At 35.3% G+C, this 15,405-nt stretch overlaps 1 protein-coding gene across 1 annotated transcript in view; it reads left to right on the top strand.

Moving 5' to 3' along the window:
- PTPRQ (protein tyrosine phosphatase receptor type Q) overlaps positions 1–15,405 on the top strand; it is a 113,809-nt gene that overhangs the window by 68,243 nt on the left and 30,161 nt on the right. Inside the window, exons 27-33 of the mRNA XM_075727964.1 lie at positions 3,983–4,104; positions 7,662–7,848; positions 10,109–10,353; positions 10,992–11,058; positions 11,656–11,814; positions 13,071–13,293; positions 13,733–13,806. Of these exons, the coding sequence (XP_075584079.1) occupies positions 3,983–4,104; positions 7,662–7,848; positions 10,109–10,353; positions 10,992–11,058; positions 11,656–11,814; positions 13,071–13,293; positions 13,733–13,806 (1,077 nt within the window). The remainder of the gene's footprint in view (positions 1–3,982; positions 4,105–7,661; positions 7,849–10,108; positions 10,354–10,991; positions 11,059–11,655; positions 11,815–13,070; positions 13,294–13,732; positions 13,807–15,405) is intronic.

Here is a 15,405-nt window from a genome sequence, read left to right on the forward strand (position 1 = left end):
ATTATTTTTCTTCAGAAATAATGGGTTCCCAGAAATTTTTGTTTCTCTCAAGCCTAAAGAAAATACTGTAGCTATTATACTCATATTCAGGAAGTTACTGCATTTAAGCTGAAAACTGTTAAACTTAGTTCCCAGGATATAAAAAGATGAAACTTCAGCAACAGCAAAAATTACATAACAGAAACCATAAGTATTCTTTACAATTGCTGAGGATTTGACTGTTGTGCTAAAGCAGAAATACCTTATAATTCTGCATATCCAGTGACTAAGGTGAGGATCTTAGCTATTTATTTTCATTGTTCATTATGAAGGTAAATTTCAGGCTACAGGAATTTTTTTTAAGATTCTTTAACTCATTTACAAGTTTCAAACAAAAAATAATGGCTGTGTTCTGTACGGAAAGTGGTTATAGCGTTACTCCATGGAAAATGTTATAGGTTGTTCAGTAGAGTCCAGTTCTCACATAACACAGATAAACTATTCAGCTTTCTGTCTTGCAGATTATCCTCACAGGAATTGTCCTACTGTCTCATAAAGTAGTTTGATGGCACTGTTGTTACTTAGCTGATGGATTACCCAAGAGCCAAGTCTACTCTGCAAGATGAAATATTTTCAACATAACCTAGATTTATATAGTTACCAGTACAGAAGATCACAGCATTGTGTCACAGTAAGGGAAAGGGCAAGAACTGTTTTCCATTGCTAAGAAAACTTTGTTCCCTCACACCTGCGCTTACCCCGAGTTTCACTTTTACATTTATAAGGAGAATAAGATTGTCCAAACTTGTGCTTTCTAAGAGAAAAATCACTTTAGAGGGTCAGTGTTAGGTGGAAAATGAATGGCAGTGAGATCACTGACCTCATTTTGGGTCTTGTACAGTTACACAATGCAATGCTTTTTGGTAAACTGCCAAGTCTCCTAATGCCAGGATATACTGAGATACAAAGGAAAATCCCAGATGTTCAAATGTCCCATGAAAGCTAGGACATAGATGCATGGGGCAGAGGGTTATGCTTCTCTTTTCAGCACCTTCTTTCCCAATCCCTGCTGATACCCCGTTGCTTGGTACACTTAAAGAAATGTTTCGGTATAGTGAAAAGCAATAATACTGCATCTGTTGTTGTATGCCCTTTCTTCTGGCAGGCTTTGCCTGAGAGACCTTATTTTTATTTGTTCCTTTCATTCTCTCTGAACTGAATATTGGAAAGTAAATATGGCCTAATATAAGATATAAATGTTTAAATATAGGTAAAAGTAACCTAGGTGATTATAAAATGAAATAACTAAACCTCACACTTGATTTTTGTTGGGAAAAAGAAAAAAAGGGCTGGTCTTAACCAAACTGGCAAGCATGAATTTCTGTTAGAAGACTGGACTCAGTCTTATTTTTGAGGAGTATGCTAAATGATGGGCTATCCAGACTTATCTTCAAGCTAACACACTTAACTGCTGCCTTAGCATCAGGACACAGATGGATGGGAAAGATGACCCTGACCTCCATAAGACCCACATTCCTGTGCAAGGATAGAAGCATGATAATCAGGAAATGATGGTTATTAGTTACAGAAAATGCATTATTGTGAAAACCAGGAGAAAAGTGCTTATGAGAGGAAGTGATTGGATTATGGGGGAATGAGAGAATAAGACTAGGTCATTTCTACTAAGTAAATTGCTATGATTTATAAGAGAAAGGGTATAGTGATATCATGGCCTTGTATTGACTAGATTAATTTCACAAACAAACCTAAATCAGAATGTGGCAGTTACCCACTGAAGCAAACACAGTTTTTAAAAAGATGGGTTTTGTAAGACATGAGACATGTTAGACACATTTCATTTTCTAGCTTTCTTTCTAATTATACAGGTTATTTAAGAAAAATGCCTAAATTTCAGTATAATTCAATTAATGTCTGATATTGTACTTTTTATGATGAAAATAAACCAGGTATTAACACTTACATTTGTTTTAGATCAGTACCTTAAATACAGCATACTCAATTAGAATTTTCTTGCAAAGATGTAAAAATGTATCAAATATAAACTGCATGTGCATATTATCCATATAAATAACATCAGGATGGATAATTTGTAGATTAGATTATGCTTTAAAATGATTTCACGCCATCATTGTCTAATGCATAAACCTAAATTGGCTTCTGAAAAAAGTATTGAGAGCTGATGGTCCATTAATGCTATAAAAAAGTAATGGAAAATTGTCCTTGGAAACTTGGTTGGTTTGGAAACTGAGGCTCAAGAAGCTATATATACCATTTTATACTGCTTTTCAGAAATTTCAGCTGGCAATAAAGGTAATACCACTGCCATCCATAGTTACCGAAGGCATTGTTCACAGTAAAAGACACTATTCGAGCAACAAGTCTGACACACATTACCTGCAAAATAAGCTTCATTTGCGCTAATTTGAGTTTTTAGGGAACATTTGCCCCTGTATTTTGTTGTATCTGTTCTAGCACCCCACTCGACAGCCAGCCTTCTCTTTCACCACCCCTCATGTGCTTTCATAGTTCATTCAGTTACACTCTTCATTCAGTTGTTCCGTGCTATTCAGTATTTTTGGGGACTGCTTCCAATGGTTGAATTTGATCCTGCCTACAAAGTCTAGTATAGTCCTGCTAATCCCAGCACAGCAATCTACCTCCTATACCCAACAACCTGAATTCTTCATAGCACCTTATCAACTCCCAAATCTCCCTGTTTTATTCTGCAACCATGGTGCAAAATTTTCACCTTCACAGTGCAAAATTTTACGATTTCTCCTCATTAATGTTGCACATAATTTCAGTAGCTACATACCTCCTTCGATGCTATTTTTCCTTTTCCTAACCTGTTTTCTACCTAACATACTAAGTAGCCTTGTTTACACTCCAATTTTCCTCATTAAGCCCTCTTGCCTAATGATTAATGGTGAAAAAATTCATGCATTAATCATGTTTGAGAAAAGAGACTACATCTTCTGATTAGGATAGGTATGATCACTTTTATCATTCTTTATAACAGGCTGTTCACTGATACTCTGTGTGTTAACCATAGCTGTATTTTTTTTGTGGTAGATAAAAAAAACAGGCATGATGAAGCCAAGTTCTGGAAATATGTACAAATCTGTTGTTGCTTCTATAACAGGCTGTTCACTGATATGTACCACAGTTGTCTTTTTTTGTAGCAGACCCAAAAAAAAGGCACCATGGAGCCAAGTTCTGGCATTATCTACAAATCTGTTGTCACTTCTATTCCAGATTTTATTTTCCTGAAATTTACCATGGTCATTATGAAAAAGTAATACCACTTACTGAGAACGGCTGTGTTGTTATTATGATTTCATTATTTTCTTATTCATGAATAAGAAATAACAAGGTTAATTCACATATCACCTTGACAAGAGGAAATTTTAGGAAAATCCCATTTCTTAATATGAACATTCTTGCCCGCTTACAATTCCTGTCACTTTTTCATGTGTGTTTTTCAGTTTCCCAACATGTTAAGAATAAGTTGAAATGAAACTTAGAAAATACTTTTTTTTTCTGTATAAAATTATTTGTACTAGTACTTTCCAACATTTCCAAATATTTTTCTAGCACAATTTCTTGTTCTTTGAATGATTCATTTGACATAAATATCTTACGCTTGTCTATTTGTCTAAATAGTTGTATATGTTTTGCTTGTGTCATGTAAATAATTTGTAATTAAAAACCCCTGTAATTTCAATTTAAGATGAAGTTGTAGGCTGTTCATACTCTAGAAAAGTTGTGGGAATTGCAATGAAAAATGCATTTCTAAATCACACTGTGTGCTTTATATATGAGAAAGAAAAAATGTTATAATTATTTAAGTGGCGTATAACGGTAAATCGGTGAAAAAATTATATTTTCAAATCGAAAAATAATCTCTACTGGCCACTAAAATTACTGGGTTATTTGTTGTGAACTTCTCTGGCCATGATTCACATACATATTTTTTCTACAGCTCCAGACGGTCCTCCAGAAAACGTGACTGTTTTAGCTACATCTCCTCACAGTATTAATGTCAGCTGGAGTGAACCTGTCATCCTTACTGGACCAACATGCTACCTCATAGACATTACCTCAGTAAGGCAACTCTGTTTTATTGTTGGTAGTAATACAGAAGTTTTGGTCATAAATACTGCAGCGGATGTTCTTACAGAAATTACAGACAGATATAAACTGGACTGAAAAACAATATGACTGTGTCTATTTCCACATAAACTCCACATAAGAATTAATTGTACACTTATAAATTTCTTAATGGGAGATAAATTAATTACTTGGTATTAAAAAATGTATGCTAATAAGAGGTCTTGGAGAAAAAAAAAAGTGTAGGTGTAAATGTATACAGGAAAACAGTAGCTGAGCTTTGCAGAGGTGTACCTCCTTCTAACAATAATGATACTGTTTACCAGTAAAATTAATAATGACTTTTTTTTTTTTTCTTCAAAGGAAGGAAAAGTTCATTGTCATGATTTTATAAACCAGAGTGGAGGGCCTAGCAAAAGGAAGTGACTTGTACAAAGTTACACAGTGCATCAGAGGGCAAACTTTAAAATCAAACTAAATTTCCCACTTTCCACTTGGTGGAAATGTTCATCAGATTAGCTGTATTTTGGTAGCACAGCAATAACACTTCTTTCTCCTTGATCTTTATAAGCACAAAAAAGGCTGACATAAGAAAAGCTCTAGTGGCCTTTCACTTTTCATGCTCTACTACCCTTATAATACTCCTTAAAACAACCATTAATAAACCTCATTTCCTGCCCTGTGGCAAGATATGAAACTTTCTAAATTTGAGCACATGGGAAGTTTTAAGTAGGATATAGGTTCCCTGTTCTTCCAGAAATTATACAGACAGGGCTGTCAATGAAAATGGTAAGGACTTTACCAGACTTTACCCAGGAAAACTTGCTGTTTACAGATTCAAAAATCCTGAATCAGCCTGTTAGATAATAATTAAATAATAAAAATAAATAATAAATAATAAAAAATAAATAAAAAATAAATAATAAAAAATTAAAAACTACTTCAAACTATATAAAGACTTTAAATAGAAAGTTCTTTCAATTTTCTGAGAAGAGAGTAAGACTAGTATGTGTATATTTTCAGTGTATCTGAATTGGTCATAAGAATTACAGATATGCTGAAATATTAATGCTGAGATTTTTGTGCAATCAAAATTTCTAAGATGATCAGTAAAAAAATACCAAATATTTTTGAGCTCCTCAGTAAAGTTACAAGAGAGAGTAATGTGTAGTCCTGCTGTTTTCTCTTCCTCTAGCTTCATTGTATAATATGTAGAGTGCAATCTTTTCAGTTCTGAACACACTTACCACAGCAGTAGTATGACAGGATGAAAGATGTGCAAGAACAAGGGGAATACTAACAGGGAAGGAATGGTTCCTTGGCCCTTTGGGTAGGTTGCTAGAAACTGCATAACATTTTTTATTTCTCCTTTACTAAAGTTAGAGAAGACTTTTCCCTTGTGAAAAGTTCCTGTCACTTTTGACTAAACAGCATTATAATGCGTCAACAGAAAAAAAATATTTTCATTCTTTTGAAAAAATTCCAAATTAAATTTTCAAAGCTTGATTTTTGTGTGCGTGTGTAATATTTAATCAATTTGTATTTAAACAATTTCTCCTCTGTCTTACAGTTCCTAAATTATAAACAGTGTGTCATCTGACATAACATTATGAAAATTTTATAAATACCTTATCAATATAGGTTACAGTGAAGTTCCTAAAGTAAGATGAACTATGGAATGTTTCGTGTGAGCCTGCCAGCATTCAGAAGGAATTTAAAAATTTGTTTTAAATGTTCAGTTTGGAGGGCTTTGGTTTTGTTTTTACAAAGTGGGTTTTTTTCAAATATATTTCAGATATCTAGCTTTATGGTTAGGGATTCCTTGCAATCAGATGTTGTCTGTCTAATGATCAGGAACAGGGGTCAGTTCTATAGATAATAATCTTAGTGGGCAAATCTATTTCTTCTTAAAGGCCAAAAAAGCTGTCATAATCTTTTTCAGTGAAAATTTGAGCATATATTTTATTGTCCCAGTGGGAAAATTTTTATGAAGACTCCAAATTCCACAAACTTCCTATATGTATATACATTCAGTCATGAATGCTGCTGTAATTAGAAGTAGTCCGGAATAACATATTACTGAAAATGAGTAAGGAAGATGGAACTGAACCATTAAACATCAGGAAGAATAGAAATAAATTTAATGATGTAGTACTGTGATTGTATTTTAGCTCTTGTATAAATATTTATATGGCACATTTTTGATAGTCAAATAGGAAAAAGTGTTTCAGCTCTTCATGGCCATCGCAGGAAATGAATGTCTGTTTAGTCCATCAGAAAGTTTAGTTCAGGTTAATTCTCAGTGGGGATAGATGCATATCTGTCAAGTAAAAGGTATGCTTGAACTATTCTAATGTTTTAGCAGCTGCATTTAATACAGATTTCATCCAGTGGGAAAACTACTGTACAGCTACCTAATCCTCTTTTCAAATTACACACTGAAGAAACAATAATGAAAACATCATTAACTGAAGTAGTGGGAATAGACATAAAAAGAATCTTGTAAATGATACTTGATCAAACACTAGAGAAGCTCCCATTTTTTCATTTAACATTAGAATTGATTAATTGGATATAAAGCCCAACACTGTAAATTTTTCTACAGACCTACAGATTGTTTGAGATGTAGGGATGATAGGGATCCCAAGAAGTAATCCAGTCCATATCATGCTCTAACACAGAAACAAGTGTACCTAGAGTCTTCCTCACAAATGACTCATTATGCTGTTCTTGCAAATGCCCAGCACTGAAAATTGCTCAGCAATGCTCAATAGATTGTTCTAGTTTTTAACTAAACTTATAGTCATACTTTTACTTACATATTATAGGTATATCATTGCAATTTTTGCAATATTTAATTCTAATCTTTTTTTGGTGCAAATAAAATTTCCATTTGTGTTTTCATGAACACTAGAAACATTGGATTATCTTCAATTTAGTAACATCCTTTTAATATTTTGAAGCTATTACTATGCCTTCCACCATCCTCCCTTTTCTAGATTGAACCGCAATTATTTCTGCTTTCCAGCTTCTCTAGTGAGAGAATTACTCCCTCCCCACTGTTTTATGAGTTGTGCTTCTATTACTGTATCCCAAGAGGAGCTACACTTTCTGCAGTCATAGCAACATTATATATTGCTGCCAAATTTTGGTTTTGTTCTTGTATTCTAAAGAATCTTCTGCTATATAGCTACTCATCTTCTGGATCTTTGCCTAGTTTGGTTCCCACACCAGGTCACTGCAGCTCCCCTGGCCCAGTGTCTACCGATTGGCTTGTGTTTGCTTGGTGGAAGAAGCACCAAGCAAACAGCCCATTTCCTTAATCCCATACTACATGAAGTGCTGAAGAGGCAACTCATGGGTGAGATGGGAGCATACTCCCCTGTGCAGCTTTCTAGTCTTGGTAGCTAGAGACTTCTTGTGAACCCTTCTGTATAAACGGTTAGGAAAGTGGAAACATAAAAGTTAAATAAGGTTTTCAAATAATAATGTCCTGCTTTTGGCTGTTGCAAGTCTTGTAATCTTTTTAAATTATTATTATTTTTTTACAGGTAGATAATGGCAATTATAAAGCTCAGTTTCTGAAGACAAATTATGAGGGTAAAGTCTTAGAAATTTCTGATTTAAAACCATTTACAAGGTATTCTGTAGTAATCATTGCCTTTACGGGGGATGTTAATGCTGCACTCATTGAAGGCAAGGCTAGTTCTCCAGTAATTGTCTCCACTTTTGAAGCAGGTTTGTACTTTCCTTTACTTTATATGGATCAAACTTTGCAGGTTTTATTTCATCTGACAAATAAACGAGAGCTTTGAACACATGGTGCACTTTTAATGCAGATTTGTTCTCACAATATTTTTTCTTTAATATTTAAAAAGGAGGCAGTCAACAAAAAAAGTGATGGTGATAATAAATACTAAGATTTACCTTTAGTAATGCAAAGATCTTAACTTGCCTCATGTAAAATATGGATGTGTGGAACACAACCATCTAGATTACTTCTATAGTTAATGAAGAGAGGTCCTATCTATATTAGCATGTATATGTAAGATACCTGTCTTAGGAAGGGATGACTCTTCCCTGTGGAGGTGCCTGTTTCCCTTAAGAGACTATTAAAAACTCTATACAACATCCTCAGTGCTGATGCAAGATGTAAACATAAAAACATTAAGTTAAGTGAATCCTGACATTTACAAAGGGTACCCGTACTGACTTGAGGACACAATCTGTGTATTCTGAGTGGAAGGAGGTTGCTAGTGAAGGTCCACAGGGGTCTGTGCTTGAGTCAGCTGTTCCACAGATTCAAAACAATCTGGAGAATGAGGTAGATACTAAGGTACAGAAGTTGCTGATGCTATTAAGTTACTCAGAGAAATAAAACTGAGAGGTGAGAGTGAGGAACTGTGCGAGGACCTCATGACACCGAGAGGCTACGTTACAGAAAAGTAGAGAGCATTTGCTTAGGAAAGTATAAACAGATGTACATGGGGAAGATACAGTCCTAGCTTTACATACATAGTTCCTGGTTATGTGCTGTGTACTCTCTTTGGTGGTTTTGAATTGTTCACTAAGGATATTTAAACAAATAAACAAACAAAACAGCAAAAAAAATCTTTTCTGAAAAGATACTGAAGTTTTATTTCATTCAAACTAATTATCAACTGTGCATAAACTACAATTGCCTTATCTCTAGCGAGATTAGCTGCAGGTCAGCTTTTTTAGCTATATACTCAGGCTAATTTCAGATTTAGACATACTATACAGTGATTGTATTCATCATTTATCTTTCCTTTGGTGTGTGAAAATCCAATGTCCCTAATGATATGATATCAATGTGTATATATCTATCTCTATATGTTTATAATGCCTTTAATACATTAAATTCTAAGGTTTTCATGACCTGTTTATATCCCTGGAGGCTGATATGGTCTTTTACCATGGAAAAATAAATGAAGATTAAATTAGGTGGTAGCTGGGTCTGCCCTGTGAGCTATCTTTTTTAGTAGCCCTTTCTCTTATGTAAAAATGTGATACATTAGGAGGTGCAGTAACCTTAGAGAAGAACAGTTTATTTTTTCCGTGTCATCTTGTCTCATCCGGTTTGTACAGTCTAGCATGTGGCTGAGTAAGGACCAATTTACATAGACTTACTCCAGAGAAGCTTGAGTAAGCATTTGTTGGCTGGTGAAAAAAACCTTGGAAGGAATGACAACTGCATCTAAATCTTTGGCTGAGGGAATGTGTTTGCCTTCAGTTGCTTGATTTCACTATTTAGAGGTCACGCTACATACTTGTCTGCTCAGGTAGTGCAATAAATATTTAGCTGCCTGGAAAGAATGTTACAGCCTTTTCTTTCAGATAGGGACATTGGGAAAATGATTTATGCCTTTGCTGTCTTGAGAATAAGCTACTGGAATAAGCGTTTGACAAAAAACTACCTTTGGGAAAAATGCATGTTGTGTTTGTGTCTGGGTATTGGCTAGTGGAAAGTTTTTTCCTGAAGAGTTAGCTGTGATAAGCAGAGACTCTTAGGAGCACGGTGGCTTGTTTATATGTTGGGAGGGAGCTTGCTGTTGACAGAGGGCTTTCAGAAAGGGATACTCAAGACTAACACTTGCTTCTTGCTTGTCAGCCCATGCAAGGATTTGTTTACCCTGGATGTATTTCAAAGTATAATGATGCCCTCAGGCTTTCTGAGTAGAAAATCAGAAGAAACTTTTCTGAGTAGAAACTACTGAGGGTTATCTGATAATTATCTTTAATATTTGTAGCATTAAATACTATCTTTAAGAATAGTATTTCACTAAATATTAAACTTTTTATTGTCTTTATAAATCTTTACAAATTCAATAAGCATTTGAGATGGTTTTAGTAAAAACAGAAATTACCAATGAAATAATACTGACATGCAAAAATATAATTTGTAAATTTTCAGGTTTTACTCTAATAGAAATAGTACTAAACTGATTTAAGTGGATTATTGAAATATTTATTTCAGTGCCTGAAGACCCACCAAACAATGTAACATTTCAGAAGATACCAGATGAAGTAACGAAGTTCCAAGTAACATTTGTGCCGCCATCTGAACCAAATGGAAATATTCAGGTGTATCAAGCTATGGTTTACAATGAAGATGACCCTGCTGCCATCCAGATCCACAACCTTAGTGTCATTGATAAAACAGATCAGTCAGTCACTGCCTTGATAGAAGGACTAAAAGGAGGACATACCTATAATGTCAGCGTAAGAACTGATACTTTTTCTTTGGATTTTTTCTTTGATATGCGTGAGAGATTAGTCTGAACAGCCTAGGCTGAATATGAGGTAAGCCTAGGCTGAATATGAGATTTTCAGGCCGAGAATGTTAGAAGAGAGACAAGTCTGAGGAACGGGGGTAGCAGTGAACAGGGGGGAGTGGGTAGGAGCAGGACACATCGTTATGGTTAGCGTTGTACTCTGGGCCACCAGTTCAAGCACTAGCAAAGCAGCAAAGTAGCAAAGTGACACATTGTCACAGGTACAAGACTAAATCTCTCTCTTAATTCCACCAGTTGCATTGCTCATTTGGCTCAGATGAAAGGCCCAGTTCTGCAAGGGGAGCTTGCTAGAAGTATGTGCATGAAGTCCTTTAGAGACTAGGACATGAGAGGAGGTGACATAACTGTTTAAGTGGGCTTCTTTTTTTCCTTTTTGTAAGAGCTACTTTACAAGTGAGAAAGTGTTACTCTACTTAGGATTGTAAAAAAAAAATGAAGTTCTAGCAGAGTGTGAATGACATAAAAGGAGTGTTTCAGCATTCGTTGTTGCTTCAAATATATCCAGATGTGGCCAATTTGAAGTTATTACAAATATTCATTAAAACAATTGTTTGGTTTTTTAAGGTGTATGCAATTAACGGTGCTGGTGCAGGGCCAAAAATTCAATTGAAAATAACCATGGATATCAAAGGTATGTCTCATAAAGTCCCCTTTAGTTGAAATCTCTATAAATGCTGAAGAAATTGCTGTTCTACTTGTGAGTACACAGCTGTGTGCCTTTGTCTATTAATTAGAGGCCGCATAATGTAGGAGCAGCAACACATAGCTAATAGCCTTGAATTGCAGTGCTCAATTTTGCTGTGTATCACTGATCATTTGCTATTCATATCTAAATGATACCATAAACCAAGTGCAGACTCAGTGCAGTAATCATATTGACTTCAGTATTTTAGTTACTGTCAGCGAACAGGTTGGAAGAATATCACAGAGGCATAGCTAAGATAACAGTATGCCAGCTGTGGAAATAAATACAATCATTGATTGAAATTCACTGAAAAACTAAGACTCAGTCTTTTTATTGTTTTCTCTTTTAATTGGAAACTGATACACAGAGGCATTGTTCAGAATACCGTTGTCAGAGGCTTAAGGCATTAAGTAAAACATTAAGTTGTCCCCGAAAATACGCTGAAGCTTTGTCTTGCATAACACAGCTATGTGCCTGAACAAAGTACTTGTAGTGAAAACATTTTAAAACAAAACTCTGTGGTATATCTTTGTTTAAAAACAGAACCACCACGGCCTAAAAAGAAACCAGCACCGGTTTATGATACCAATGGGGCATTACTTGTCACAGCTACAACAATTACGATCAGAATGCCGATATGTTATTACAGTGATGATCATGGCCCTATCAGGAAGATACAAGTTCTTGTTGTGGAAGCCGGAGGTAGAATTTTATAAGTTCTCTTGCAAATCGTTTTCAGGGGTTTTTTATTTCTTTATTTTCAGGCTATTTTTCTTTTCTATTTCTTTTCTTGGGTCTCAGTAATTTCATGTTAGAAAACAGCTAATAAAGTCACTTTAGCCGTGGCAACAGTACTAAGAGCAAAGCGTCTTTCACAATACTTGTGGGCTGAGTACTGGATTTTGGGAACATTTGCCAACAAAGTGTCATCCATGCTGTTTGAAGTCACCAGTATTATTCTGGCCCTATTGTTATCATTATATTTTCTTTATTTCCTATTTCCTTGAAAAAAAATAGATTTGGCATTTGTGAAAGGTAAATAAATCTGAAACCTTTTTTTGCAAGGTTTTTCTTCTGTTGCTATTAGTGTTGCCTGTAAAAGAATGCAGTCATGTGCAGTTGATATTTCCATTTCATAACGGGGGCAGAGGGATTTATATAAATCCCTTCTGTAGACTGTGGGTTAGAATGTGTATTCCCTTTTATGGACTGATGAATATTTACTCATATGAATAGTGCCATGATACTCTTTTGAGTAATTGCCTACCATTGTGAGTGGGAGTTTCATGATAGGACATCATATGGTCAGGCTTACTTTACCTAAGAAGGACAAATTCCATGTATTTAGTTCCCCTGTTTTGCTTGCTTTCAAAGTGTAGAAGTAAAGCATTCACATTAAGTGAATTCACAATAAGTCTCTCACCTTGTTCTGAATTTGCATTTTAGCACTAATCCTACAGACGTTTACTTCATAGCTGTTGCTGTGAATATTCTCTTGAACTGATAGATATACAAATACCATGTTAAGCAACATTTTGAAGATTTTTCTCCTGAGTTGCTGGGTACTGTCCACTTATGGAAATCTCGTAATTTCATTTATGAAATGGTCTTTACTGTCTTTAGACTAAACACTTTTTGCTGTCTTTGCTAGCCGTGCTTGGTTTCAAAGTCAAGCGGCTTGCACAAGTGATACCCTCTACAGGCAGAGCTCATGCACTAGGCTGCCTGTGAAATTTTCTAGCTGTGATTCAGTTGACTTGCTCCGAGTTAGCAAAATACAGATAGTGTGGATAATAAGGAAATCTGGGTTCAAGTGCTAATACAGTTATAGACTTAGTTGTGTAAATGGCACCAATAACATGCTAAGCTCTTAAAAAAAATTATTCCTATTTAACTTCTTTAATTACAGCCTGGTTAGAATGTAAATTCTTTCTGATTATTTCTTTTCTTGACAATAGCTCAGCATGATGGGAATGTTACTCAGTGGTATGATGCCTACTTCAATAGACCAAGGCCGTATTTTACAAATGAAGGCTTTCCAAACCCACCATGTATAGAAGGAAAAGAAGATCTGAGCGGCAAAGAAGAGATATATGTCATAGGTGCTGATACTACATGTATGATACCAGGCAGTCAAGACAAAATATGTAATGGCCCACTGAAACCAAGAAAGCAGTACCTGTAAGTACGTTTGTCTCTATGGTTGTCCAAGAGAAAGATTTAAGTGAAATCTACATTTATACAAACATATAAAACGTGTAGTTCAATTATGAAAAGGTAGAGATTGAAATGATCTTCGTGTGTCTCTAATTTTAAATTTTTGGCTAAGCATAAATATGGGAGACAAATTTTTTCTAAATGTTTCAGGTAACAAAAGATGCTTACCGAGTTTTTAAATTAAATAAGCCCAAATTCAAGATAAGTAGTTCATGTAGTTTGATTATACATTTAAGATATTGACACTGAGTCCTTGATGTCTGTCGTAACATCACTTTAGCAGGTGAATAATGATTCCAGCTTATGTTATACTAAAACTGTTTCTAAGTTTCTAAGTGAAATAATATTTACTGAAATGCACATAAACTTTTGTTTCATTAGTTTTCTTGGTTTTATTTCACAGATTTAAGTTCAGAGCAACTAACATTAAAGGACAGTTTACAGATTCTGACTATTCTGACCCTGTCAAAACGTTAGGTAAGGAGAGTGTAATTTACTAAAGTTCTTTTTAGTAGAATGGTTTCCCTGAAGGAAATAATCTCTATTTTTTTTGGACCTAGCTTAACCAGAATGGCTGAGGAAACATAGCCATTACCTTGTATGTCCTTTTGAGGTTGTCAAGAGGTCTTACCTCAGCCTGGACTGTTAAATGAAGAAGCAGTATTGACAAAGTCTGTGAGCAGAGATTTGGTTATACCGAAAATACCATTTTGTCAGGATAGCTCACCTTGCTTGGTGATCTGCCGGAAGCTGTACTGTTTGTGCAGTTTCCCTCTGTGTTGGATGTAGAGCTATTCCAGCAAGCCTAGTGTAGGAAACCTCTTGGCTGCAGATCATTCCTTCTAGTGGCAGCTCATCTGAGGACATGACCCTTTAGCCCTTCATCCTTTAGATACAGACAAAGCTCCATACTAATTAATAAATTAATATTGTTTAATAGAATCCATCTGGTTCTGATGTCACTGGCCAATAGGCCAGCTGTTACGGGGTCTCAAATCCAGCATAAATTCCTCCATGGCAGTGTTGATCTACCCCCAAAACTGGGAATGAATACTCTCATAGCAGATCGCAATAAGATCTGTAAGTTCTTTTAATATATTGGTAAGCCAAAACTTACTTAGCTAAGCATTAGCCCTGACTTTCTGAAAAGGGATCCCAAGACAACTGGATGAGTACCCGGAAGAATTTTAGTGGGCACATATTTTTCATTTGGCATTCATCTTCTGTGATATGAGCTCCCTTATTCATCTAATCCATGTTAGAAATTTGTTACATGATCTGATACTGAAGATCCCAAAATGCTAATTCACTACCTGAATATTCTGAAAGGATCTGGCACTATTTCTTTAGCCCAGAATATTCTGGAAAATGCAACATAAAAGTTGTCTTTATATGTTCTGAGTTTAAAAGTTCTAAGCCAATGAAGCAAATAGTTTGCCCAGTGAGGGAAAGACAGTGTATCCAATCAGGGAAAACAAGTTCAACTGTATCCAGTCCTCTGGGAAACTTTCTCCTTTCTAACAGAAAAGTCTGCAATGCCTAAAGAAATCATGCTTTAGTGGCAGGCAGATAGTGTAATTCATTCTCTTCTGTATTGCTACTGAAAACTTGTGACATATTCTCTTTTGGTGTAGATTATAAAGAAGCAAGATCTGTTCGTATGCTGAATAAAATGTAATAGAAAAAAAATAGACCTGATAAATTCCTCAAATATCCGTGGCTCCTCATACCCATCCAGTGCCTTCTGTGCTAAAGTTTAGCATCAAGCACTACTTTTAAAAAGGGCACTACAGCAAACTCTGTCTGGCTTTAAATTCTGAATTTCAGAGCCTATCCACCAAGAAAAAAAACTTAAGTGGAACAGATAATTAAAAGCTCATTCTATGCTTTCTTACAAGTGTTGCGAAATCAACATCAAATTGATATATCACAAGTGATGCAGGTAGTGCATTTGAGTGGCTTTGAAGATAGAGCACTGGCAATACCATTACCAATGTCATCTTAAGTGAATAAAGGAAAACAGATTCTTTCAGACACATTTTTTTCTTGAGACGCATAACCTGAGGAGCCTTGCCC

The sequence above is a fragment of the Pelecanus crispus genome, chromosome 1 (genome assembly GCF_030463565.1).
Source record: "Pelecanus crispus isolate bPelCri1 chromosome 1, bPelCri1.pri, whole genome shotgun sequence".
NCBI classification, from domain to species: domain Eukaryota; kingdom Metazoa; phylum Chordata; class Aves; order Pelecaniformes; family Pelecanidae; genus Pelecanus; species Pelecanus crispus.